General features: G+C 36.7%; 1 protein-coding gene across 25 annotated transcripts in view; it reads right to left on the bottom strand.

Moving 5' to 3' along the window:
* The window catches only part of LOC137251880 (supervillin-like), a 505,292-nt gene extending 493,193 nt beyond the window's left edge, over positions 1 to 12,099 (bottom strand). For 2 of the 25 annotated variants that reach the window (XM_067786788.1, XM_067786809.1), the window contains exons 1-2: positions 11,611 to 12,094; positions 7,173 to 8,281 (exon numbers count right to left, since the gene is read on the bottom strand). In XM_067786788.1, the coding sequence (XP_067642889.1) occupies positions 7,173 to 7,590 (418 nt within the window). In that variant the 5' untranslated portion in view covers positions 7,591 to 8,281; positions 11,611 to 12,094. Of the gene's footprint in view, positions 1 to 7,172; positions 8,282 to 10,807; positions 10,999 to 11,610 lie in introns of all 25 variants that reach the window. The other 23 variants (XM_067786810.1, XM_067786811.1, XM_067786789.1 and 20 more) reach the window with 22 other exon arrangements.
* Between the last annotated feature and the right edge of the window lie 409 nt (positions 12,100 to 12,508).

Below are 12,508 nucleotides of genomic sequence, written 5' to 3'. Positions count from 1 at the left end.
CGGAGCACGCTACCATCACACCACGACGGCAGTTTGGTTTAATTTCAACCCCAAGGAGAGCTCTACTTAATTTGAAAACAAAAGTTTTCTAGACGTACATCTCAATGTTTACACATAGAATTTTACGAGTACTGACTAAGGTTTTTTTATTTGCTTGCTTAACATAGCCTAGCCGGCGAAAATCATTGGGCTTTTCTCCCGAATTTTTCAAAGGCTATCTGCTTTCGACATTGTTAGAAATTGAACATATTTTATAGTAAAAGACCATTATTACGAAAGAAATTCGACCTATGTATCTTAACGGAAGTACTGTGCAGTTCTAGGAAAGTGAATGACAATTAGTTTTTCTACTGTAGTAGGGCAGGAGGAAGAAGGAATGAAGAAGATATGAGGAAGCAAAGAAAGAGGTGCTCGTGAAGCTGAAAAAGAAAGAAGGGGGAAAAATGCCAGAGGGAAAGAATGCAAAAAGGAATAAAGAGAGTGAACGAGAGAAAAGGCAAATTGGGGAAAAATTTAAGCGGGCCTGAGATATCCACTTTTTGTATGGGAGGGTCTGATGAAATAACACTACTAAATTTAGGTGGTCCGAGCTATAGTAGCAGTGTAAATGGGAACGAAGGAGGGTAAAACGGAGTAAGGAAAATATGGAGAGAACATCGCAATGGTGATTCGAAATAGCGGGAGGGTGTGATAAGAAGGGTGTAGGGAAACTAGCGTGCGGAAAATTTGTTTAATACATGAAAGCCATGGGTTATGGGAATAGAAGTAGAAAACTTATTCATTCAGTATAAAAGGTTTTAAAAGGATGGATGGAAAATTTGAAATTATTCTTAGACTACATTTGCATTCTGCCAAACCAAGTCTAATGATTAACTTACTGAAAAACCCAAATTAACCAATTTAAAGTCTGTTTAATTACTGCCTGATTAAAGAAGAGTTGGAGCATCAAAATAACAAAAAGTCTTTTCAAATTAGACGCGTAAACTTAAGTTCGTACATAAGAACATTTGCCGGGAATGTTAGTGTAATATAAAGCCAAAAACGATACTAAAATATGCGGATTTGATCTACAAAGACCAAAAAGAGAAATAAAAAGTAAGGAAGGCTAAGTTCGGGTGTAACCGAACATTACATACTCAGCTGAGAGCTATGGAGACGAAATAAGGAAAAATCACCATGTAGGAGAATGAACCAAGGGTAACCCTGGAATGTGTTTGTATGAAATGTGTATCAAATGGAAGGTATTAAAGAGAATTTTAAGAGGGAGTGGGCCATAGTTCTATAGGTGGACGCCATTTAGGGATAAGGCGGACCAGGGCTGACTCTAGAATTTGTTTGTACGATATGGGTATCAAATGAAAGGTGTTAATGAGTATTTTAAAAGGGAGTGGGCCTCAGTTCAATAGGTGGACGCCTTTTCGAGATATCGCCATAAAGGCGGACCAGGGGTGACTCTAGAATGCGTTTGTACAATATGGGTATCAAATGAAAGGTGTTAATGAGTATTTTAAAAGGGAGCATGCCTTAGTTCTATAGTTGGACGCCTTTTCGAGATATCGCCATAGAGGTGGACCAGGGGTCACTCTAGAATTTCTTTGTACGATATGGGTATCAAATTAAAGGTATTAATGAGGGGTTTAAAAGGGAGTGGTAGTAGTTGTATATGTGAAGGTGTTTTCGAGATATCGACCAAATGTGGACCAGGGTGGCCCAGAACATCATCTGTCGAGTACCGCTAATTTATTTATATATGTAATACCACGAACAGCATTCCTGCCAAGATTCCAAGGGCTTTTGATTTCGCCCTGCAGAAATTTTTCACACCCATTTTACAAAGTTTTTTTCTAAAGTTATATTTTGCGTCAATAAACCAATCCAATTACCATGTTTCATCCCTTTTTTCGTATTTGGTATAGAATTATGGCATTTTTTTAATTTTTCGTTGTTGTTGTTGTAGTAATGCTCGCCCCACCTAATAGCCGCGACCGATCACAAATTGTCATCAATATCCTCTAACGGGAGTCCAAGGAAACTTGCCGTTTCAACAGGGGTGGACCATAAGGAAAGGGGTGTTAGAGGAGTTGGTTCCACATTACAATTAAAGAGATGGTTGGTGTCATGTGGGGACACATTGCAAGCAGGGCATACATTTTGTATGTCGGGGTTGATTCTGGATAGGTAAGAGTTTAACCTGTTACAGTATCCAGAACGAAGTTGAGCAAGAGTGACACGCGTTTCCCTGGGGAGTATGCGTTCCTCTTCTGCGAGTTCTGGATATTTTTCTTCAAGTACTGGATTCACCGGGCAATTCCCGACATAAAGGTCCGACGCCTGTCTATGGAGTTCACCAAGGACCTGCTTGTGTTTTTCCGCTTCATACGGCTGGGTTATTAGGTGCCGTATTTCCTCAAAATGCTTACGGAGATGACTCCTTAGGCCCCTAGGCGGTGCTGGTTCGTCAATCAGATGTCTGTTGGGATGCCCAGGTTTCTGGGTATTCAACAGAAACTGTTTGGTCAGCATCTAATTTCTCTCCCTGATGGGGAGTATTCTCGCCTCATTATGCAGATGGTGTTCTGGGGACATAAGAAGACAGCCCGTGGCGATTCTGAGAGCAGTATTTTGGCAGGCCTGCAGTTTCTTCCAGTGGGTGGTTTTTAGGCTTGGCGACCATATGGGTGACGCGTAGCACGTAATCGGCTGGCTAATTGCTTTGTATGTGGTCAAGAGCGTTTCTTTATCTTTTCCCCAGGTACTGCCAGCAAGGGATTTAAGGATTTTATTACGGCTCTGAATTCTTGGAACAATTGCGGTTGCGTGCGCACCAAAATGTAGATCCTGATCAAACGTCACACCCAAGATTTTGGGGTGTAGGACAGTCGGTAGCGTAGTGCCATCGACGTGGATGTTCAATATGGTCGACATTTGGGGCGTCCATGTTGTAAATAAGGTCGCGGAAGATTTAGTCGGTGACAATGACAGGTTTCGCGAGGCGAAAAAACTGGAGAGATCAGGGAGATAGCCGTTTATTTTATTGCATAGCTCATCGATCTTTGGGCCTGGGCCTGTGGCCATTATTGTGCAGTCATCGGCGTAGGAAACGATTGTGACTCCTTCCGGTGGTGAAGGTAGCTTAGATATGTAGAAATTAAACAAAAGCGGGGATAGGACACCACCCTGTGGCACCCCTTGTTTAATTCTCCTTTGTTTTGATGTTTCGTTTCTGAATTGCACCGATGCCTGCCGACCACCCAGATAATTTGCGGTCCACCTTTTAAGACATGGGGGAAGGGTAGACCCTTCCAGGTCTTCCAGTAACGAGCCATGGTTGACCGTATCAAAAGCTTTTGATAGGTCTAACGCTACGAGTACTGTTCTATGGTGGGGATATTGATTCAAACCGCAATTTATCTGGGTGCTAATGACATTTAGCGCGGAGGTAGTGCTATGGAGTTTTCTGAAGCCATGCTGTTGAGGGGCTAGCTGCAAATGTGCTTGGAAATGAGGGAGCAAAATGGCTTCAAGCGTCTTTGCCACTGGCGATAGGAGAGATATCGGACGATATGACTCACCTACGTTAGCTGGTTTCCCAGGCTTTAGTAGCGGGACCACCTTGGCCATTTTCCATTTCTCGGGTATGACAAAGGTGGAAAGAGACAGGTTGAAGACATGCGCTAAATATTTGAAACCCTCTTTCCCTAGGTTTTTAAGCATCGGCATTGCTATGCCGTCTGGGCCCACTGCTTTGGATGGTTTAGCGCGACCAATGGCGTCCTCAACCTCTCTAGCGGTGATGGTAATTGGTGACGCGCTGAGTTTGTGTTTATGTGCACGTCTATTGGCTCTCCGTCTATCTTTGTCGACCGTAGGATGCATTATATATTGTCGGCAGAAAGCGCTCGCGCATTTTTTCGCATCCGACAGCACCTTATCGCCAAAGGCGATGGAAACTTTGTCTTTGTGCTTAGTCGGATTCGATAGGGACTTTACGGTGGACCAAAGTTTACCTACACCGGTAGAGAGGTTACAACCTCTTAGGTGCTCTTCCCATTTCGCCCGCTTGTGTTCGTCCACAAGCAATCTGATGCGTTGGTTTATATCCCTTATTTGGGGGTCGCCTGGATCAAGCTGTCTTATAAGGTCGCGTTCCCTCGCTAAGCTCGCGGCCTCCGCCGGGAAGTGGGGCCGGATTTCGGGAATTCTCCCGGCGGGAATGAAATGTGCCGAGGCGGATTCAATGACCTTACGGAAGGCACGCTCCCCTTGGCGGGCATCAGTCGGGATAGGGAGGGCAGCAAAGCTGCTGTCTGTTGCAGATTTATATTCTTCCCACTTTCCTTTTTTGAAGTTTATGAAAGTGCGTTTTTCGGTGACGATGAAGTCGGCGGTACGCTCGAACGAAATAAGTATGGGCAGGTGGTCGGATGCCAATGTTACCATCGGCTGCCAGTTGACGCAGTTTACGAGTTCTGCGCTCACGATTGAGATATCTGGCGAGCTATGACAGCTTCCTACCATACGTGTGGGGGCGTCTCCGTTAATTGTGCAGAACGTCGTTTCGTCTATTTGATCCGCCAACATCTCACCCCTACTGTCCGCCCGCAAGTTTGAATGCCATAGGTCGTGATGGGCATTGAAATCGCCTAAGATAATGCGATTGTTGCCAGTAAGTAAGGCCTCGATATTAGGGCGGTATCCACTGGGGCAACAGGTGACAGGAGGGATGTAGATGTTGATGATTTCTAGATTTGCATCGCCTGACCGGACAGATAGGCCTTGACGTTCTAAAACATTGTCACTGCGGTCGATGCCAGGATCAAATATATGATATTGCACAGAGTGGTGTATAATAAACGCGAGGCCGCCTCCATTTCCGCTCTCGCGGTCTTTCCTGTGGACATTATAACCCGAGCAGGTCTGCAATGCAGATCTTGCTGTGAGTTTAGTCTCTTGAATCGCAGCAATGCGGATGTTGTGCCGCTTCATGAAATCGACTATCTCCGTAATCTTCCCAGTTAGTCCATTACAGTTGGACTGCAGAATTCTGAAGTGCATGAGGGGTGACGCCGCCACTCTAGGGGTAAGTGAGGGGTGACTACGCCTAGGTTGTGGAAGGCCAGGACGCAATTGCTGTTGTGGCCTTGGGACTGGGCGCCCTTGGGCAAGCATTGGGGTACCCGGATGATTTGGGTTTGCGACCTGGCAACATGGCGCGATGAAACCCGTCGAGGGGTTGCCGTCGCGGAGACCAGAACATCTAGGAAAGTGGCACCACCCAAGGCAGGAGCTGCATTGAGCGGATGTCGCAAACCTATATATTCTGTGCTGGCAGACGGTGCAAACGGAGGGAGGGACTAAGAGTCTGTTTCCCTGACCTGCACGATTGCTGCCAGAAAAGAGGGGAGGAGAAGAAGACGGGGGCAGGGGCTGATGCTCAGCATTGCTACCAGCTCTACTACGAAGGTAGTAGTTATGAGTGGTATCAGCTGTTTGAGTTGTTGGCGCCGTGGGGCGCGAGCAGCAGCGGGTACTTGTTGTGGCTTGCTGAGCAGCGAAGCTGCTGGAAGGTAGTGGGGATACGCTTAGGCGTAGACTACGGGACGCCCTTGGGCGTGAGCAGCAAGGAGCCACAAAAGATTTATAAAAGTTACGTGGACGTCGGGTTTTGGGATCAAGCCCAGAACAACCTGTCCGATGCAACCATCCCTTGCACGAGACACACTGAACAGAGTATGACCGTCCTAAAAAGATTCTTTTCTGGCAAATGCAGCAAAACCATTTCTCAGGACCGGGGTGAGGAGACGGACCCGGATTGGGTTCGATACCTTCCCGGAGTAAGAGAATATGTAGCAGTCCTGCTGCAAGGGGCTGCTGGGAGGATGACAATTTGTGGGAGGGACGAAACAAATTAAATGGGGTCACACTAAAATGACAGTCCTTGGTCGGGAAAAATCCCGAGTCGCTCCGGTACATAGAACCGACTGCCTTAATTTTTCGTAATTTTCGATATCGAAAAAGTGAGCGTGGTCATAGTCGGAATTCGGCCATTTTTTATACCAATACAAAGTAAGTTCAGATAAGTACGCGAACTGAGTTTAGTAAATATATATCGATTTTTGCTCAAGTTATCATGTTAACGGCCGAGCGGAAGGACAGACGGCCGACTGTGTATAAAAACTGAGCGTGGCTTCAACCGATTTCGCCCTTTTTCACAGAAAACAGTTATCGTCCTAGAATCTAAGCCCCTACCAAATTTCACAAGGATTGGTAAATTTTTGTTCGACTTATGGCATTAAAAGTGTCCTAGACAAATTAAATAAAAACGGGCGGAGCCACGCCCATTTTGCAATTTTCTTTTATTTTTGTATTTTGTTGCACCATATCATCACTGGAGTTGAATGTTGACATAATTTACTTATATACTGTAAAGATATTAAATTTTTTGTTAATATTTGACTTAAAATTTTTTTTTTAAAGTGGGCGTGGTCGTTCTCCGATTTTGCTAATTTTCATTAAGCATACATATAGTAATAGGGGTAACGTTCCTGCCAAATTTCATCATGATATCTTCAACGACTGCCAAATTACAGCTTGCAAAACTTTTAAATTACCTTCTTTTAAAAGTGGGCGGTGCCACGCCCATTGCCCAAAAATTTACTAATTTTCTATTCTGCGTCATATTCTGCCAAGTTTCATTGCTTTATCCGTCTTTGGTAATGAATTATCGCACTTTTTCGGTTTTTCGAAATTTTCGCTATCGAAAAATTGGGCGTGGTTATAGTCCGATTTCGTTCATTTTAAATAGCGATCTGAGATGAGTGCCCAGGAACTTATATACCAAATGTCATTAAGATAACTCAAAATTTACTCAAGTTATCGCGTTCACGGACAGACAGACGGACGGACGGACATGGCTAAATTAATTTCTTTTTTCGCCCAGATCATTTTGATATATAGAAGTCTATATCTATCTCGATTAGTTTATGCCGTTACGGGGTACCGTTATGCGAACAAAATGAATATACCCTGCGAACTGTGCTCAGCTGAGTATAAAAAAGACAGTCTTTGCCCTGTGGAAATAATCGAATGACTAATAGATGAATAAATAATGATAAAACATAATCATAATTCTTACAAACAAATTTGACACGAATACATAACAAATTACTAACTTTTTTCATCACTCAAATTGGCGGCCAGCTGTAGGGTGTCGGCGAGTGCCAACACTGATGCCATATCATAATTGTGATTATTACGATTGACGTTGCCAATCTTGTTGCTATTGTTGTAACTGTAATTCGCGTTAATGGCGCGTAAATTGTTAATGCTAGCGGCACTACCATCATTATAGTTGTTATTGTAGCGATAAATGTTGTTTATATTGTTAGCACCTGCACTTGTATTTGTATCTGCTACACTAACACCAACAGTGCCAATATTTAATGTGTTGCCACCACCACCACCGCCAACAATGCTCGTTGCAACGGTAAACCCATTGGTGGCTGTATTGTTGATGTCATGATGATTGCTGGTTGACGACGTTAAATTTAAAACACCTTCACGAATCAAACACTCCTTAATGGCGAGCATAATTGAAAATTGTTAATTTAACACTAAACTTGGTACTTGAATTTATTTCCTCCACTCATATAAACTGAACGCAATTCCAAACTAATGTAGGTGGTAATTTGATTATTTGGATTGTGATTTGATAGCTAATTTAAATTTTTTCTTTTTTTTTTGCAATTCGATTGTGTAATATAGCAAGTTGAGCAAATATCTTTGTCACATAATTTTTTATTTTTTTTTTTATATATTTATAATTACTTAATGCTTTCAGCAGCACTCATATTTGTATGTTTGTAACTTCAGTGGTGTTTACTTTTTACTCGTTTATATATTTTAATAAATATTTATGTATTTAGTACAAATCACGTTTCATTTATATTTTCTTTATTTTTTATGTTCTTTATTTGCTTGAATTTCTTATCTTTTTCACGGTATGTTGTTCGCTTACAAAATGTATCTCTCTATCTGGCGGATACCGACGTTATCTTGCGGCGTTGGCAAATAGGCGGACACTGTCTGTCTGTCGGTGTGGTTTATTTATATTTTAAAGTGGCTAAATATTCTTACGTGATTGCTTGGATTTTCAAATGCACGGCACTTTTACATGTTCTTATATGTGCATGGCTGTGTGTATTTCAATTTGTTGACATTTGTGTTGTAAAATAAATATGTATTGCATACGCTCAGCAAGATTATTCAATACTAAAATCTACTAAAATTAGGAAACATTTTTATTTATTGATGTTTAAAATTTTATAGATTAATTTTAGCTTTAATGAATTTTAGTTACTTTGTTCTGATTTATTTAAAAAAAATTCACTTTTAGTTTAAGTTTTAGTTAATTTGAATTTTAAGCGATTTAGATTAGAAGCAGACTTCATTAATAAATGACTATTATTCTATAACACTTTAAAAGCTACTCAATTATTAATTGATATTTTTCGTTTCTAATCATTATTTCTAAATTGCAACTAAATAATCAATTATTTGTGATAAAGATTGGCCATTAGAGCACCCAATATAAAATAATCAAGTAAAAAATCAAGTTTTGTTTTCAATTTTATTTTTAATTATATATTTTTTTCTTTTTTTATTTTGTAAATTTTCAGTTTCGTAATTTATATTTATTGATATCTTATTTTTATATTTTTCTGTTTATTTTTTTTGTGTTTATTTTTTTGTTTTGTCAAATATTGATATTAATTCGCAGCAATTACTGATTCGATAATTTTTAGTCATAATTTTCCAAATGCAACTCAAAAAATAATGAAAATCTGTTTTATTAGTTAAACTTTTTTTAAACTGGAATTATTATTGGTTTTAAATTACAAAAACAAAAAATATATATATCTACGATCAGTCACCAGCTGATAAAATTATAAAATAGTCACAAAAATTTATTTGATTATTTTTGATTCAAACTAAAATACAATCATGAAGGTAAGTCAGCGCAGAAAGATTAGGAAGAAAAATGTCAATGCTTATGATTAAAATAAAAAAATCGTGGAGATAATTCAGAAAGCAGAAAGAGTATGACTAATCCTAAAAACTAATTTGATTACTTTTGATTTTATTGCCTTTTAATCTTCACTTATTGCTGATTACTGGTTTTAACTATCGCCTTTAATTATTTATTTAGTGCTTAATATATTTTAGTCGCAATAATTACTGGTTTGAATAATTCACCAATTTTTAGTTAACATTTTTCAATTACAACTAGAAAATAAATTAATTTAGACTTTTGAATAATTACCGGCTTTGCTTGATTACTTAATTATTATTATGATTTCTTAATATTTGTTCTCTAAGTAAAACTAAGAAATCTGAAAGCATGTCGTAGTAGTAGTAGTCATAAGTCATCAGCAGCAAAAACTAAAATAATATTTTTAATCAATTTCCTGTTTGTAAATTTTTTATTTCTTGAATTTTTTTCTATTATTTTTCTTTATTTTGAAATTATTCGTCAAATCATAGTCCATAATTGCAATGATTACAGATTTTTACTTTCTTTCTTTTCTTTCTTAAAATTGTAGACCTCTTCGCAGTTGTAATCGAAAAACATGCAAGTTAATCATTATAAAATAGTTCATGATTATTTAAAATTAGTTTGTTTCTTGCTTTACTTGATAGTTATTTTTGTGGTATATTACAGCTGCGATTAAAAAATAATTACTTAAAATAAATCAATAATCAAATTTAAAACAATAATAGTTAAATAATTGCACTAGTTCATTATTATTTGACACACAAACAAGGAATAATAATAAAAAATTGGGAAAAAGTGTTAAAAGTGAAAAAATCAATAGTTATCTGAAAGATTATTGGTATTGTTTTAAATTTTTTCTGCTAATTTTACCTTTAGATTATTTTTGCAGTTTTTATTTGTATTTAAAAAACAACCATAAAGAAGCAACTATAATTAATCAACAAATAAATAAATCAAACCGGTAATAATTGCGAAAAGCCAAAAAATCTACAGTAATCAAACTCGTCAATATTTAAGAATTTGTTTGCTTATTAAATTCTGATTTTGGTGTTTTAATTGCAAAATCATCCAATAGATTATTATTATATATTGATTTTTTTTTATTTTTGTTGATTTCTTTAACTAATTATCCACTCTTTTTGTAATTTTTAGGTTTTTTCTTTTTTTCAAATAATGTAGTTTAACCGCAATAACTATCGGTTTTAATTATTTATTTAATGATATGTTATTATTTTAAATTTTTATTAATCATTTGTGGTATGCAATTAAAGCTTTCAACTGGTGTCATCTAAAGAATTCCTAAAAAATATTATTATGATGATAAAAATGATTGTTAACAATTAATGTTTTTTTAAATTTATGATTATTTTGGTGTTTTTAAAACTTTTTGTTATTTTTGAATCGTAAATGACTAATTAACTATTTTGAATTTTCAATGATTACTACAAAAAAAGTATCATAGCCAATGCCTTAGGCAGAAACAAAAATTAATAATTATAAATGATTATATTTAATGTTTTGGTTTTGTAGTTGATTTGCTTATTATTGAATACATTGATTTATAAATTGTGGATTACTAATTTATTATTTTCAGTTTCAATGATAATTCTTGAAGTCAACTAAAAACCAAAAAGTTGCATTGGCAAAATAAAAATAGTCAATTAGGAATCGTAGACTTGTATTTTTTAGTTTTGAACCTATTTACTTTTATTACAATTGATTATATAATCTTTTCGATTAATTGTCACTAACCAATAAGAAGATATTTAATCAGCGATTTATAATTATTTCATAATTACTGAATTCGGATTGTCGTCCATTTTTCATTTTTCATTTTTGGAATTTATATTTCCTTTTTGTAATGCTTGTGATTTTTTCTTCAGAATCAGTTTAATGACTAATTGAGGCTATTTTCAGTTTTGATCGATTGCTTTTTAAACTGGCTACAAAATTAAAAAGTAATCATGGAGGTTAGCCATTGGCGAAAAAAAAAGAATCAGTTTGAGATTGCTGATGCTTTGAACTTATCTTAATTTTCTATTTTATTATTTGACTATAGCTGATTATTGTGCAAATTTTTTATTTATTAGTTGCAATAATTAATAAATTTTTCTCTTATGAATAAATTTAATGACTAATAAAAAAATTTTTAATTTTTAATCACTTTTTTCAATTATGGCAAACATACAAGAAATCTGAAGATGTTGCAGACTTCCATTTCAAACAACTTTTCTGACACTTAATATTCGGGACTATTTTTTTAATTTCCAAATAAATGAGAAGGCTAATATTATGATTAGTCACTGGTAAAAAATAAAATCAATTAGAGATTGTTTAAGTCATTTTAGTTTTAAAGTTATCTTCCTTTTCTATTTTATTTATTGACTATTACAGATACTTTAATCGCAATGATTACTAAACTTTTTTGGGAATACATTTGGCGACTGATCAAAAATGTTTTTAATTTTTAAAGATCGTTTTCCAATTACACAAAAAAAATGTAACAAAAATAATGAAGGTGAATGATTTAGCCTTCAAATTGTTAATTTTCTAACCAGTTATTGGATTCATGAAAATTTGCTATTCAAACTGATTATTGCGAGGCTGGAGACAAAAAGCCCTCCTCAAAAACGCTCGTCCTGAAGGTTTAATTTTTATTAATTTCTTTGAAGTTCTTATTAATCAAGCTCATTAATTTGTAACACACAGTAATGCACTTCTTTTTATTAATTTTCACTTCCGTTAACCGCGTTTCATACATCAGTTTAATAAGTTAACACCACACATCACACACAGTTGATATCCGTTCGATGAGGAAATTTCTACTAAACTAAATAAATTTCCGTAAACGTTCCACAAAAGTGAATTTTTTCTTCTGTTCTTTTCTTTTTTTACAGCTTCAATAAAAGACGGATGTACTTGGTACTCGAATCTATCGCCGAACAACACGTTTAATGCGACCAAACTAACTACATTCCACTTGAAGATGGTCTGCTTTTACAACTAACGGCTGCATAGTGAATGAAAGTGTCTAGAACTCTCACCAGAAGCCCAGAGCGAACAGTTGGCGTACGTTACAAAGCAACAAATTTAATTTTATTACGATGCAGACACACTCAACCCCATTTATGTATATGAGTGTATATGTGCACAAATACACCCACAATTGGGGAGTCATGCACTCATACACTCGCATAGATACTTCTATATTTATATATATATATATATACATGCATAGTGCGGTCGTACGAAGTGAAATAATTAAAACAAAAACCGAAAAAACGTGTCAAGAAATATAAAAATTTTGATAGATGTGCGTTTGTTTGTATAATCACGAAGAAAATCAATTGTGAGATCGTAAACTATGGGATATGCCAACAGCAAAAGAGCTAAAAAACACACACGGGATGATATATATTTGCTTATGTAGACCAGGGTCGGTTTGACTACGTC

The sequence above is a fragment of the Eurosta solidaginis genome, chromosome 5 (assembly GCF_040869045.1).
Source record: "Eurosta solidaginis isolate ZX-2024a chromosome 5, ASM4086904v1, whole genome shotgun sequence".
Taxonomy (NCBI): domain Eukaryota; kingdom Metazoa; phylum Arthropoda; class Insecta; order Diptera; family Tephritidae; genus Eurosta; species Eurosta solidaginis.
The sequence above is the reverse complement of the archived record's forward strand: the minus strand, read 5'-3'. Positions and strand labels throughout refer to the sequence as shown.